The sequence below is a fragment of the Apis dorsata genome, unplaced genomic scaffold (genome assembly GCF_000469605.1).
Source record: "Apis dorsata unplaced genomic scaffold, Apis dorsata 1.3 scaffold_19, whole genome shotgun sequence".
Classification (NCBI taxonomy): domain Eukaryota; kingdom Metazoa; phylum Arthropoda; class Insecta; order Hymenoptera; family Apidae; genus Apis; species Apis dorsata.
This window is the reverse complement of record NW_006263321.1, coordinates 623,251-637,806: the sequence shown is the minus strand read 5'-3', so window position 1 is coordinate 637,806 and position 14,556 is coordinate 623,251. Positions and strand designations below refer to the sequence as shown.

Genomic DNA, 14,556 nt, shown 5'->3' with positions numbered 1-14,556 from the left:
ATATAATGAATATTTTAATTTACACTGAATTTGTTTTTGAATCCTTTATATTTTTGCTACCTTTGTTCCTCATTAATTATTTAGATAATTAAATGTTAGATAAATTTATAATTATATAATTTTGAATTATTTTTTATTTTTGGTTTTATACAATGCTCCAACAAATTCCTCTATATTTTTCAGAATCATAATATCAAAGTAAACAGCCCTACTAATAGGATGTACGAATTATCACATGATAAACTGAACAAAATATCAACATCTCTAGCTTTGTGTTGTTCTGAAACTGATGGTAATGGAAATTCATCATAGTGTATGTATATCATGTAATGTAATCCAATGTAAAAATTTTTATTAAAAAAAAAAAATTAAAAAAACAATATTTAATTTATTATATATTTTTAGAGTTATTTTAAAAAAATAATAAGAGAAAAAGTAAAAAAATTATTAAAATTTTAAAATAAAATAAATGATATTTATACTTTATTTTACATGAATATGAAAAATTTATTATTTATTTCTTATTCTGTATAAAAAATTGAAATAAATAAAAAATGTTATAGATAGTATAATATAAATAATTTATACTGCAAATTAATAATTATATTATATTTCCCATTATTTATTTAAAAATGTAAAAGATGTTAACTTGTAAAGTGTATAAAATAATTTTTTATCATTTATTTTATTTTGAGGTTTTATAATAATAGTTAGTAGAAATAATAGTTAATGTTTGTTTAAACTATTTTCTTACTATCTTTTTCATATAGTTATACTTTTTAGAAAGCAATTTTATATTTCAAGGCAATATAATGTTGAACTATTTGTCTTTAAATCTATGCATAGATTTAATTATTTCTTATATTTATACATATCTTCTAAATAATTAATTTTCTAGATTCAATATGTGCATAATAATATTGATTCATCTTTTGAATTTTTACAGCAATTTCTCTGATATAAATTATAAATCTATATGTAGATTTAATTTCTCTAATCATATCATAAATTATATAAAAGCAAAATAGTATTTAAATAATTAAATAGCTTTAATAATTTTTTAAAATATCATCATTGATATATAAAATATAGATATATATATATTAAAGATTACTATTTCATGTAAATCTAAATCATTACTTATATGTTTACATGTTTAATAGATGAAACCAAACTTCAATCTGTATAACAGATATTTATGTATTTTTATCACAAATGTATTGCATATATGTACATAGTATATAATATAATATATATGTATATAAAATATACATACATATATATATATTTTGTTTTAATTTATCGTAATATATCTTATATATATTTTTATGTCATATATGTATATTTTTTATATCTTTACATTTTTTCTTTCTTCCAATAATTCCTTTTTCCTAACTTTCTCAATATTTCTACATTTTTTACTTTGGAACATTTATTACAGCAATATAGCTTTATTTATAGTACTTTATAGATAGATATCTTTAAATATCAAATTATCGCTGTTATTTTCTTTTTTTTTCTTATGATTATTGATAGAATATATTTATTCAAAATCAAGAAAAAAATAAATAGCGAATTTATGGGAAATTTTATTATAGGCAATTTTTTTTATCGGAAACTTTTCAACGGAACAACTGAGTGAACGTGGACAAATTTAATATAAGTAGCGTTATCTCGTGGACGAATTCTGAAAGCTTTAACTTATTAATAGGAATGTAGAATTTGCGAGGAAGTTTATATATATCACAGGCAGAAATATGCGAAAAGGATAGAGTAAATTACAGAAACAGCGCTATCTCTTGAGTGCCAAAGATATTATAAAAATGGCAAAAATCTTTAATTCTTAGTTTATCTTCCAAAAGATTTTTAACTCAAGAGATGGCGTTGTTTTTATAGTTTTTTTCTTATCTCCGTTCTTTTTGCATAATATTGTTCTCTTTGTTCATAACATCAAATATCTTTTTGTATTAATTATTTAAGTTAATCATATAAATTTTTATATGTTATATATTTCCTATATATTTATATTGTCATTTAAATATTTTAAATCTATATATTTTTAAATTTTAAAAGAATCATTTCATATAAATAAGGATAAGGATCGATTATTTCTATCAATTATTTATTAAAATTTTTTCATATAGATTATTTTATTTTCTTGTTGTAGTTACATATTTATTTGGCTTTTTTACTTTTAATTTTTCTCATATAAAATTCAAGTTCTTTTCCTTCAAGTATATAACCATCCGCACGACCGCACTGTCCAGGTCTACTTGATATACAAGCTGAAATTAAAATCAATAAATGTACATATATGACTTGATGAATAATTTATAATAATCCATAAAAAAAATATATTTAATATTTTTTCTTTCGATATTTTTATTTAAAATTATTAAACTCAGCATTATTTAGCATAAAATATTTAGCATAAAATATAGTTTATGTTTATATAATATATAATTTATATGAAAATCTGAAGTTAAAATAACAATAATTATTAAATTTATATATATTAAAAAATTAATTTATATATTATAAAAATCTTATTCACCAAGAACACGTCCTGTAGCAAATTGTTCTTCAAGAGCAGGTTCAACTTTAGCAAATCGCTGTCTTGCTTTATATTTAGCTTCTGCTTTTTTTGAACGTTTTTTATTTAAAACTTCTTCTTCAGCTTCAGTCTATGTATTTGAATAATTATTAATTTGTTAGTTATATTATGTTATTAATTTATCTATTATATTGAAAATGAAAAACTTATTTACTTACCAATTTAGCACCTCGTTTACGACCTAATGGTAAAACATAATGACCTTCATACCATTGTCTGAAAGGTGTTGCATCAATAGTGACAATTGCATTCTTTACAAGAGTTTTTGTTCTCACCAATTCATTATTTGATGCATTATAAACTACATCTATAATACGTGTTTTTCTTGTAGTACACTCAGATCCCCATGAAAAATTTCCTGTATCTAAACGAAGTGCTCTATATTTTTTGTTACCACCTCTGGTACGTACCTGATTTATAAGGAAAAATTAATTTATAAAAATTATGTTTATTTTGTAAAAAAAAAATAAATAATAATTTTATTCAGTTCGCTGTGGGATATGAGTCAACATAATACTCAGAGTAGGTAAAGTTAGTCATCATGTCATATTTAAATATACATTATTATTATTGCATTATTGCATTATTTTCATATGAAAGAAGAATTATCTTCATACAAAATTACTTAATTTCATATCTTTTAGAATTTTAAAAGTAAATAATATGATATACAATAAATATTTATTATATTTTATGACTGAATAGAATTATAATTTATTTGTGATAATAAATAATTTAAAATTTTTATATGAAAAATTGTGTAATACTACCGTATGAATACGTTGAGGTCCAAGTTTTGTATTTGCAGCTGGACGACCTAATTCAAATTTTCTCTTTTTACGGATTGGCTTTCTTTTACCACCAGTTGCTCGCCTCTTATGCCAATGATCGCGAGAAATACCTATAATATATAAAAAAATTTATCATTAATGATATATAATTGTTATTCAATTTCGGTTTTGTCTAAAATAAAAAACGTTAAATTTATACATAATATTATATTTGACAAAATAATATATTGAATATAATAAATATAAAATTTAAGCAGATTGTAAAGATTATATTGTTAAAATAAGAAGTGTCGAAAAACCATCGATATATTATAAATTTTTAAACTTTTAATTTGTATATATGAAAATAATATACATCTAAATAGAAAAATTTAATGTTTTTATAGATTCTTAATGAACATTTGATAATAACTTTAATGTCAAAAAAGTTGATTCAAAGTGATAAAAACAAAATTATATCAAACAACTTACCCATGGTGCTTTAGTCGAAAAGAACCTTAAACTTTTTAATATTAATAGAACTTCTACATACTTCTGATATTGTCCAAGAATATAAGCGCCCTCTTACAATTATGAAATAGAATATATATTATAATAAAAATCAACATTATTTTATTTGCTTTTATATTATTTTTAAATATACTATTTTCTTAATATAAAAATTTTATATTTGTTTATAACAAAAAAAAAAATTCTATTTATATTAAAATGATTTTTATAAAAAATATTATTATAAATATTATATAATCTAAAGTTAAATTATACAAAATTTAATTATATTATTTCATCAATTATATTTATTTATTTTTTATCTAAAATTAAAAAAAGATAATAATATAATACTAAAATTAAGATATGGTTGCTAGTTGCATATTGTTTATGTTTGTCTTCTTAATGATCATTGAAAATTCAATATGGTGTCCATCAGTTGAAGGGCTACGTTGGAATTTTATATTTGAAAATAACATTAACAGCACGAAAATTGTTTAACTCATCATAATTATGAAAATTCGATTGAAAAATTGATATGACATCTAAAAGCTTTAATGTCACAGCAATATATTGTATAAAAACGGAAAAATTATCATCTTTAAAATTCTTTACTCAAATTGTATCCTGTGAATAGAAAATTCTGATATTTGAAAAAAAGAAATATTGAAAGAATTAAAATGGAAAAGATAAACGTAGAAAGTGGACAAGATGGAAATGAATCAGAAAGTGAACAAAATAGCATTGAAGAAAAGAATGAAAACTCTTTGACAGATATTGCTACATTAGATATTACATCTCGACTTAGTTTAAAGACAACTGAAATATATGGAGAATCACATAGAAATGGAATATCTCGAGTCAATGGAATTTGTAATTCTCCTGAAAGAATTACTAGCATGACTAATCTTACACAACCTGAAACTACTCAGTTAAATCAACATGGTATAAATTAATCTTTATCTATATGTATTAATTAAAATTCAATTTTTGTACATTTAAATTTTAATAACTAAGTGTATTTTTATGAAATCTTTATATTGATTATTTTTTATATATAATTAGGTACATTATCATTGGAAAATAGAGGTAATGATATAAAGTATGTTAGTTACACAAGTGAATTACAAATGCCTGATATTATGAAGTTAATACAAAAGGACCTAAGTGAACCATATTCTATTTACACATATAGATATTTCATTTATAATTGGCCAAAATTATGTTTTCTGGTATGTATATTATTGAAATAACAAAATATATATATATTCTTAAAGCAATGAAATATATTCAAACAATGCTGGAAAAAATATTTATTTCATAATATTATGTATCTTTGTATTTATATGATTCTATCTAAGAGATAATCAATATGGTATTAGAAAATATTAAGAAATAGAAAAAATTGTTAGCCAGCTTTGGTCGGATGCCTTTGTCTTGCAGGTGTGTAGAATTTACAGAAAACTCTTGCTTTTTGTTCGTCAAGGCGATGTTTGGTGACGAGTGTGTTGGTGCCATTGTCTGCAAACTGGACATCCATAGAAAAGTCATAAAACGTGGATACATTGCAATGTTAGCTGTCGATGTAAAATATCGAAAGCAAAAAATTGGATCAAACCTGGTAAGAAGAGCAATCCAGGCTATGGTGGAAGATAATGCTGGTGAAGTAGTTTTAGAAACAGAAATTACTAATCGACCAGCATTACGTTTGTACGAGAATCTTGGTTTTGTGCGTGATAAGCGATTATTTCGGTACTATTTAAATGGTGTAGATGCTCTTCGATTGAAATTATGGCTTAGATGAAATTCATCTATATCTTTATATCTTAATAAAGATCTAATTAACTTTAACATGCTGAAGGGATATAACGTCAATGTTAAGTAATATCCAGAAATAATGTAACATTAATACCAAGGAGATTAATATATATTGTATGCGCAAAAAAACGTTTGTACCTGGAAAAAAATAATTGGATTATATAGCGCATACGATTTAACGTTACGTTTAACTGGTATGATTAACTTAATCAATTTTCCAGTTGGAATATATTTATTATATTATTATGTTGCACTACTACATCATATCATGAATGTACTTCTTAATAATACAAAAACAATAGAATGAATTGATAGATAAATTAGTGATTCTAAATATATAGTTGATTGTTGAGTATCAGGATGTTCCCTTTGGTATTAATGTTTATTGAAATAGTATATAAATGCAGCTTAAAAATATAACAATGAGAAAGAATAATGGGAAAAAAAGATAAAAAATGTAAAATGAGTTTTGAAAGTAATTAATATGTTCTCTTGTGCCTCTTTCATGTTCTTTAAATATGAAATCTGATACAATGCGGTAACAAAGAGATTTGTGAATTTATGATGAAATAAGATGAAGTTTTAAAAAAATTAAATTAATTCGCTTATAAATAATTAATTTTTTAAGAAATTGGTCGAATTTTGTTGTGATTACTGTGATGGAATATGAATCAAATTTGTTTATTTTTTAAAAAATATTCAAAATATTTTCGTACATGTATGTATTTCTTTTTGTTGTATTGAATAATTTTCTTATTGCATAAGCATTGATTTATTGTACGATAAAATGAAACATTTTACAAATATTAATTTTAGTATATTATCCAAATATTTGCAATTACATTTAAATATAATAAAGAATACGAATGTATATAAATGAATGCATATACAATAGAATCTCGATTATTGCAACCTTAATCATTGCATGGAAAGTATATTTATTCCAATAGTATATGAAGAATATATGAAGAATGATTTTATATATTATGATAAAAAAATAATTTTATTAATATCATTGTAAGGATAATTTATTATTGCATTCATTGAAATACATACGAACATTGAAATTTGCATGTATTTTGTTGATACGTATTTCCATTTTATCACAATCGAGATTCTACTATATATACAACATATATATATATATATATATGTATATTATATATATGTATGTATATATATATATATATATAAACATGAATAAAAAAAATAAAGAAAAAACATAAAATTTGCTAAATGAAAATATCGTGAAAAACTATATTTCACGTAATAACATAGAGCAGATTTATTGCTCTCTCTTTTAAATGTTACAGCTTTGTATAAAATAAATGCGAGGCACAGATCATGACGTAACTATTGAAAAAAATGTAAAAATGTTAATAAAAATATCTAAATGTTTTTAGAGTCGCCTATTATTATTTCCTATAAAAAAATCTTATATAAAAATATTTAATATTCATACAAATAAAAGAAAAGTTACTATTATTATATACTATATAAGCATCAATAATTTGATTACATACAAGATACAAAATAAATATCATTCAATATATTTTTCTATATATTTTATAAAGACTCTATATTCCTTTACATACATTACTTTCATCTCCGACATTATCGATTCAGCAAAGAATAAGATTACAACATTATTAGTGGTTAGAATTGAAACTAAATTTTATTATGATATTATAAGTAAGATACGAAACAAAATATTTTATCGTAAACAAAATATAAAATTCTATAATAAATATTCTATAATAAATATCATTCTTATATAGATTATTACTATACTGCATATTTGATTGGAAAAATTATTATAATCTATTATATTTTTATTTTTTTCGAATTTAATGCATCTTAATTGCATAAATAGACTTTTATCATTGAAATTTATTTGAGAAAATATGTTTTATTTTTTTTTTATTCATGAGATCATAATATATATATATATCTCGAGATATATATATGTATATCTCATCTATGTTTATATATATACATATAAAAAAATATAAGTAGAAAAAAAAATTAACATAGAATCTCAAATGTATTTATCTCATTTTTCTTTAATCTCTGTTTTTAAACAATTTCGTAAAATAATATGCTGATAGAAGAATACAATAAAAAAAATATAAATTCATACATATACATATATACTATATAGTATATCACATATACATAGTAAATATTTATTTACTATATGTTATTAGATAGTAATAAATATATATGATTTATATTTATATTTATTTATTTATAATTGTAGTTTATGTGTAGATTATACACATATAAAGATATGGATATGTCATGTAATATACATATATTATCTTGACAAGCATCGTTTTTTACAAGATGTGCTCAGATTACCGTAATCATTTCATACTATAATGAGATGTTATTGTAGAATTGAAATTGGAGATGAGAGAAAGGGGAGAATACATTCTCGAGAATGGTCGATCAAAACGATGCTGTTATCAGCTTTTATCAGCGAACATACCCTTGCAATATGTTCCCTTATCTAGGACATTCGATCGAATAAGTTTTTAAATAAAATTTCAAACTATGTTTGATGACATAAGTAGATATTTATGTACTTATTGTAATTGTAAGTTTTTTGTACTTATTTGTAATTGTAAGTTGTAATTATAAGTTAAACCAAACAAGTAGATATATATAGTCATATATTATTATGTAATTCTATTTTATTTTTTATCATAATCATTATGACTAATAATCGATATGATATTTAACAATAAATTTTAATCATCTTTGTTATTTTATAAATAAATATTTAAAAATTAACATTAAATTTAAAATAAAAATGGAATTTGGACATATAAAAATAGAATATTTAAATTGAATAAGCTTCTGTTTATTTTTTTTTTTTTTGCAATTTCTTTTGTAATTTATAACAAATTTAAATTCATAAATGCTATCAATCATAATAAATACATTGTATATTCTTTTAAAATTATATTTCTTTCCTCTATTTAATTTTAAATTATGTTTCTTCCATTTAATTTATCGCCACCATTCATTCTAAATATATAATAATCCATGAAAAATTTAGTATGTACTTGATTGAAACTAGATATTTTTTTTAGTCTCCAGGGAAAGTACAGCTTCTGTAAAATAGAGATAAAGTAGAGGAATGTTTTAAAAAAAAATTGATTTTCATTGTTTTTTTATTTTATTATTTTACTTTTTATATTTTTTTTCAACGTAGAAATTTTATAAAAAAATAATAAGAAAAAGAAAAAAAAATAATTTTAGATAGTAAAAAATAAAAAAATTAAGAAAAAAGCGTTATCAATGAAAAAATATACATACTAGAATATAACATAGAAATATAGAGTTAACAACAAAATGTAAATGATGATAGAAAAGTAAAATAATTATCCTAAATTCCGAAATAACACAGTAATATGAAATACAACCTATTGGCAATCTATTGAAACATATTGAAACATAAGTATTCAATATAATATATAGTGCATCTAATTCAATGACGTATATATATTTTATATAGTATATTATATATATTCATGTCTTCAGTATAACAATATTTTCGATTTGTTTTTCTTATAGTATTGAGTTCAATTGTATCATCATTTAGTTTTATCATATCTTTTCTTTGTATTATATATTGTATTATATTTTCTTTGTATTATATATTATTATTGTTTCGATTTTTATTTCTATTCTTTTTTTTATTTTTTTTACTTTTACTTTTATTTCTTTTATTTTTCTTTTATATAATTGTGATGCAACAAATAATATAATAATATATAATATAATAACTAATATTTTATAATAACTAACTAATATTTTATAATATTTTATCTTTTCTATTAATAAAAACAAAATATAATATAAGAAATTGATAAAACATTAATTTTTATTTTCTTTTGGTTTTTCAATTTAAAAAAAAAAAGAAATAAAATTGCAATCATTAAAATAACAATTTTATAAGCTTTTTGCACTTAAAGAATCAAAAAGAAATGTATTATAGAAAAATTATGTTTTATTTGATATGTGAATTGATACTTTTACAATTTGTACTAAATCGCACTTCTCTCTCTTTTTTTTTTTTTACCTGTTTTATGATCGTTTCTCACATTAAAAGAAAAATATTGAAAGTTTATTTATATATAAGTTATTTAAAAATAACATTCAATTATTCAATTATAGAATCAATAAATATAAAAATATTTATAATTTTAATATCATCAATCGATCTAATCTAAAATACAAATAAAATTAGAACAATATATTTTAACGCGAATGAATTTAAATATTAAATTAATGAATTAAAATATTGTTAATTAAAAACAATAAATGAAAATCGATTTTGGTTGATGAATTTCATTTCATCAAGCTATCTTCTCTTAATAAATTTGACATAAACATTGAAGATTGAATCAAAGCAATTCAGTTTATTAGGAACAACATAATCTCATTACTTGTTTGTCAAGAACACATGATATAGAGATCTATTATAATAGAACCAACAGATAATGTAATTTAGTTCGAGATATTTATCATATATGGTAAAGAGAATATAATAATGTTATTCTCTTTTCTTTACAAAGGAAAGGTAAGTACTTACATTAATCGATTGACATTTGAACCTTTGTCGAATCAGAGAGCTTCTGTTTCTTCTATGTCTCTCGACACGTTGCTGGCTGTTGTTTCGTGGGTAATCAATTCACATCCTTCTGGATTCGAATTTCTTATTTGCGTTTCATTCAATAATAAAGATTCCTGAAGGGTATTATTTCCGTTACATTCTTTATTATTTTGAAATTCTTCGGTAATTTTCGGAGTATAAGCGTTAATTGCTTTTGAAAAGCATGGAAGTACCTTCAAAAAAATTCATTTGGTAAATGTAACAGTGAACTCGTAAATGTAACGTGAAAATTTTATTGATATCAAAAGTATATGTAAAAATTTAAAAATTTAAAATTTTCTTGATTAAAAAATGAAATATGATTGTTTCATAAATAAATTAATTATAATTGAAAATGTATAAGAGTATAAATTAAATTTATATTTAAAATATAAATGAGAAATATAATGATAAGTTTAAAATAACTTAACAAGATGCTCGATTATTGGAGAAGATATTGTTGGCGCATATTAAAAAGTAAAATAAAGTTCGAGCAAACTTGTATTATAATGTAAATGAGTGTAAATTTCCCTTAAAAGATTTTCTTTTACAGTTATGATAAATAGAATTTTACGAAGAATAAGATGAATAATATTTTCTTTCGATGAATAATATTTTCTCGTTATATATCAATATTAAATCGTTTAAACTAGTTTTAAAATCGTTATAAATATAAATATATAGAAATATACTTAAAACAAAGAAGATTTTCGCTCGAAAATTAAATCGATAAATTATTTTTATTAAAATTTATATAATTTCAATAATTCTGCAATCCTTTAGGAACTAATATGTTTAAGAAACGTTTACAAAGAAATAAAAAGTCTTTCCGAATCGTTCTTTTTTTTAACATGAAAGGGAAAGAAATAAAAAACTATATCGATAAATAAAAAATTTCTGCACGTGCATATATATAAAATAAGAAATAAATGTGTTAGAAAAAAAAAATTCGTACTTGTTTAAATTCTTTGCGAAAGTTATCGTTGAGCCAAGCGTAAAGGAAAGGATTGTAACAGGTACTACTCATAGCGAGGCAATGTGTCATGAAAAAACAAAGTTTATAATATATCCAATCATTGGCTGGCGAATAAAAATCATTGATAACGTTTACGATATTAAGCGGTAACCATGATATACCGAATACAGTGACCATAGCAATCAGCATTCGATTCGTTCGCTTCTTCCTCTCTCTGTCAGCCTCTTCCCTTTTATTGGTCTTAGTACCAGGTTTCGTTTTAGCTCGATCATTTAACTTGATTGAGACACAGATGTAACAAAAAGCAATTACAAAAAATGGTAGGACAAATTGTAATATTGATGTGATGGAACTAAAAATTTTGCGAAATCGTTCGTTCGGCCAATGTTCTTCACAGTAAGTATATGGTTCCTCCTCCTGCATGTAAATTCCATAAGGGGAAGTGAGTAGTAATGCGAATATCCATATACCGATGATTACGAGTAAACAAATTTCGATCTTCATACGAGGATGGAACGGATAGATAATTACCATGAATCTATCGATCGCGATACTCGTTAAGGTCAGCGTGCTGATGTACACACTGACACCTTGAGCATACGGTACCAAATGGCAAAGAGTTCTGCCAAATATCCATTTACCGAGGAATGTGTACAATGGTGTAAATGGTACTGCAAGAACGCAAAGCAAAACATCGCTCAATGCCAAATTCGTGATGAACAAATTCGTCACTGTCTGCATTTGTCGATTTCGTGCCACGACGAAGCATACCAGCATGTTACCAAATACACCCAAAATAAAAATATGTACGTAAAGTATATAAAATATTAATTGCACTAAAAAATTGGAAGTTATGTCGTTCTCGATACGGTTGATAGTCGAATTGCTCGACCATTCTTCCACTATGTTATTGTTCGATGGAATCATTATATTATCCACTTCACGATTCATATCTTTTCTTCAATATACTTAACTTCTTTTCTTTTTTTTTTTTCTATTCTCTTATAATTTGATTTTTCTTTTTTTAAATTGCAACTTTATATTATCTTTGCTTTTTCAATTTTCAAATATTTTTATCTTTTTTCTTCTATATAGTTTTCTTCATTTCTTTTGAACGTTTTTTCTTTCAAATTTTTTCGAATTGATAGAGAAATTGGAAATATATATCTCAATTATTCCATCATTTAAAATAATTTTAATTCTTTTACACGAAATAAATACATACGTAATAATATAGCAATTAATTAAATATATATATATGTTTAGAAGCGGTTTGACTTGTTTTTCTTTGATTGCAGGTAATGATTTTGAAGCAAATAACGAGTAGGGAGTAAATAAAATTTGTATAAATAAATATGTAACTTTATAGCTTCCTAAACGGATTTCATGCCAGATACAAGATAATACAAGACAAGATATAAAATACGAATCAATTTTGACTCGTTTTACATAAATAGAAAATCTTTTCTTTCACATTACATATTGTTTCATAACCGATTTTACCGATACATATAAATTGTTATTAATTTAAAAATTTCTCTATTTCTTTGCTCTAAAGATGGTGAAATCTGGTATTTCTCGAGGTTACTACTATTTAAAAACATTCCCCAAAAATAGAACGATATTGCGTGATCACGAATCGTCCTTCGATTGATGTTACTTATATAAAATTTTTTTTAATCGAAAAAAAAATTTACAAAATCATTCGATTAAAAAATAAAAAATTGCCACATATTTCGTTTCATTATCTCTATTATTGATTAAATGTATACTTAATTTTTTTTAGCTTTAATTAAGCATACAATCGCGCACCATTTTTTTCTTTTTCTCTTTTTGTCTTTGAATTTTTCATTCGATATTAATAGTAATATATTATATTATAAGTAATATTGAAAAAATTATTCAGACAATATTCTGTTATTACGAAATATACATATGTGTATTTTTTAAAATAAAAGATAAAATTCGTTATTTTCTTGAACCACCTGTTGATAATTTTGAGAATTAATTTTTACGTGCTATTTATATTTTCTCGTTATTTCTATTGTATGAGAAATATAAAATGAAAACAAAACAAGAAATTAAACATAAAAAAAGACGAAAAATTAAAACTATCATGAAATTAAAATTATTTTCTGGACGATTATAGAAAATTTTTAAAAAAATTAATCACTTGATATACTCGAATTATAAGTACACAATGTTTTAGTGTATCGATCGAAGAATTTGACAACGATGAAGGGTACGTCGGCTATCATCGTTGCATATCGCATTGAATGAAAAACATAATTTTATAAATCACTTAGCACAGAATTCTTGTAATTGTTTTTATGTATCTATTATTTGGCAAATAATTTTCAATTTTGTTATATTTTTTTATAACAATTGAATTCAATGTTTTTTATATTAATTTTTTTATATAAATAGAAACGCCATATCACACTTTTTAATGTGTTATTATTTCCAACGATAAAGCGCTTTCGAAGCGACGGCCGGCCTTTTCCATCGATAACTGAAAATGGAAAATTGTTAGCAAAACCTAACTAGACAAGCCGCCGTTTTCTTGCGCAGGCGTCCACATTACCATCTGTATCTTTGTCTTTTTAGATATAATTTGAGACATTCATGTTTAAAAGAATGTGTTGATTCTTAACATATTGGTAAAATTATAAATAAAGAAATTTCATGAGTATCAATTATAATTTTCGAATATTTTCTAATGTTTATAAAATTAATGAACATGTTAAAAAATATCAAAAAATTATTTTATTCGCAATTTTTCTTTTCTATTAAATTTTTTATACATTCTTATTGGGTATAGGCATTCTTTGGTTAAATTTTTATATTTTTTTCTTTTTTTATCGAATACGCATTTAATTATAATTTCACATATTTCAAAGCAAAGATAATAATATTTATTATTGCATATTATCAAATAAATTTAAAAATAATTTAAAAAATAAATTAAAAATTTTTGAGATTTTAAAGTTAAAATTTTTTACTTATTTTTATTTTTAATACAAAAAATTGTCATATGAAAACATAATCTTTCAAAAAAATTTAATCTAAACTATTACATAATATTTATATATCTATATATTTATATATCATAAATAATCTATGTCAATTTGACACACTTCCTATTATTTTTTAAAGCCTTCTTCAAATAACAACCTTCATTTTAAAACAAAAGTTAATATTATTG

At 22.3% G+C, this 14,556-nt stretch overlaps 4 protein-coding genes across 7 annotated transcripts in view; 2 read left to right on the top strand and 2 right to left on the bottom strand.

Annotated features, from left to right (window-relative positions):
* Window positions 1-368, top strand: part of LOC102679436 (protein kinase C-binding protein 1) — a 6,281-nt gene extending 5,913 nt beyond the window's left edge. For all 3 annotated transcript variants that reach the window (XM_006607850.2, XM_006607849.2, XM_006607848.2), the window contains exon 8: window positions 184-368. In XM_006607850.2, the coding sequence (XP_006607913.1) occupies window positions 184-312 (129 nt within the window). In that variant the 3' untranslated portion in view covers window positions 313-368. The remainder of the gene's footprint in view (window positions 1-183) is intronic.
* A 1,763-nt stretch (window positions 369-2,131) lies between these two features.
* On the bottom strand, window positions 2,132-3,989 carry LOC102678872 (40S ribosomal protein S8). Its single transcript, XM_006607843.2, has 5 exons — window positions 3,877-3,989; window positions 3,385-3,515; window positions 2,773-3,024; window positions 2,555-2,684; window positions 2,132-2,285 (listed from the first exon to the last, which is right to left on the bottom strand). The coding sequence occupies exons 1-5, from the start codon at window positions 3,878-3,880 to the stop codon at window positions 2,176-2,178; spliced, it is 627 nt and encodes a 208-aa protein (XP_006607906.1). The 5' UTR covers window positions 3,881-3,989; the 3' UTR covers window positions 2,132-2,175.
* A 311-nt stretch (window positions 3,990-4,300) lies between these two features.
* On the top strand, window positions 4,301-7,114 carry LOC102678999 (N-alpha-acetyltransferase 30-like). Its single transcript, XM_006607844.2, has 3 exons — window positions 4,301-4,839; window positions 4,960-5,126; window positions 5,381-7,114. The coding sequence occupies exons 1-3, from the start codon at window positions 4,575-4,577 to the stop codon at window positions 5,696-5,698; spliced, it is 750 nt and encodes a 249-aa protein (XP_006607907.1). The 5' UTR covers window positions 4,301-4,574; the 3' UTR covers window positions 5,699-7,114.
* A 1,448-nt stretch (window positions 7,115-8,562) lies between these two features.
* On the bottom strand, window positions 8,563-12,399 carry LOC102679139 (prolactin-releasing peptide receptor-like). 2 transcript variants are annotated; one of them, XR_004150212.1, is made up of 4 exons: window positions 11,331-12,399; window positions 11,186-11,214; window positions 10,316-10,569; window positions 8,592-8,831 (listed from the first exon to the last, which is right to left on the bottom strand). XR_004150212.1 is itself a non-coding variant. In XM_006607845.2 (3 exons), the coding sequence occupies exons 1-2, from the start codon at window positions 12,300-12,302 to the stop codon at window positions 10,348-10,350; spliced, it is 1,194 nt and encodes a 397-aa protein (XP_006607908.1). In that variant the 5' UTR covers window positions 12,303-12,394; the 3' UTR covers window positions 8,563-8,831; window positions 10,316-10,347. The 2 variants fall into 2 exon arrangements, 1 of the variants encoding a protein (XP_006607908.1); XM_006607845.2 differs by lacking the exon at window positions 11,186-11,214 and having other exon boundaries at window positions 8,563-8,831; window positions 11,331-12,394.
* Between the last annotated feature and the right edge of the window lie 2,157 nt (window positions 12,400-14,556).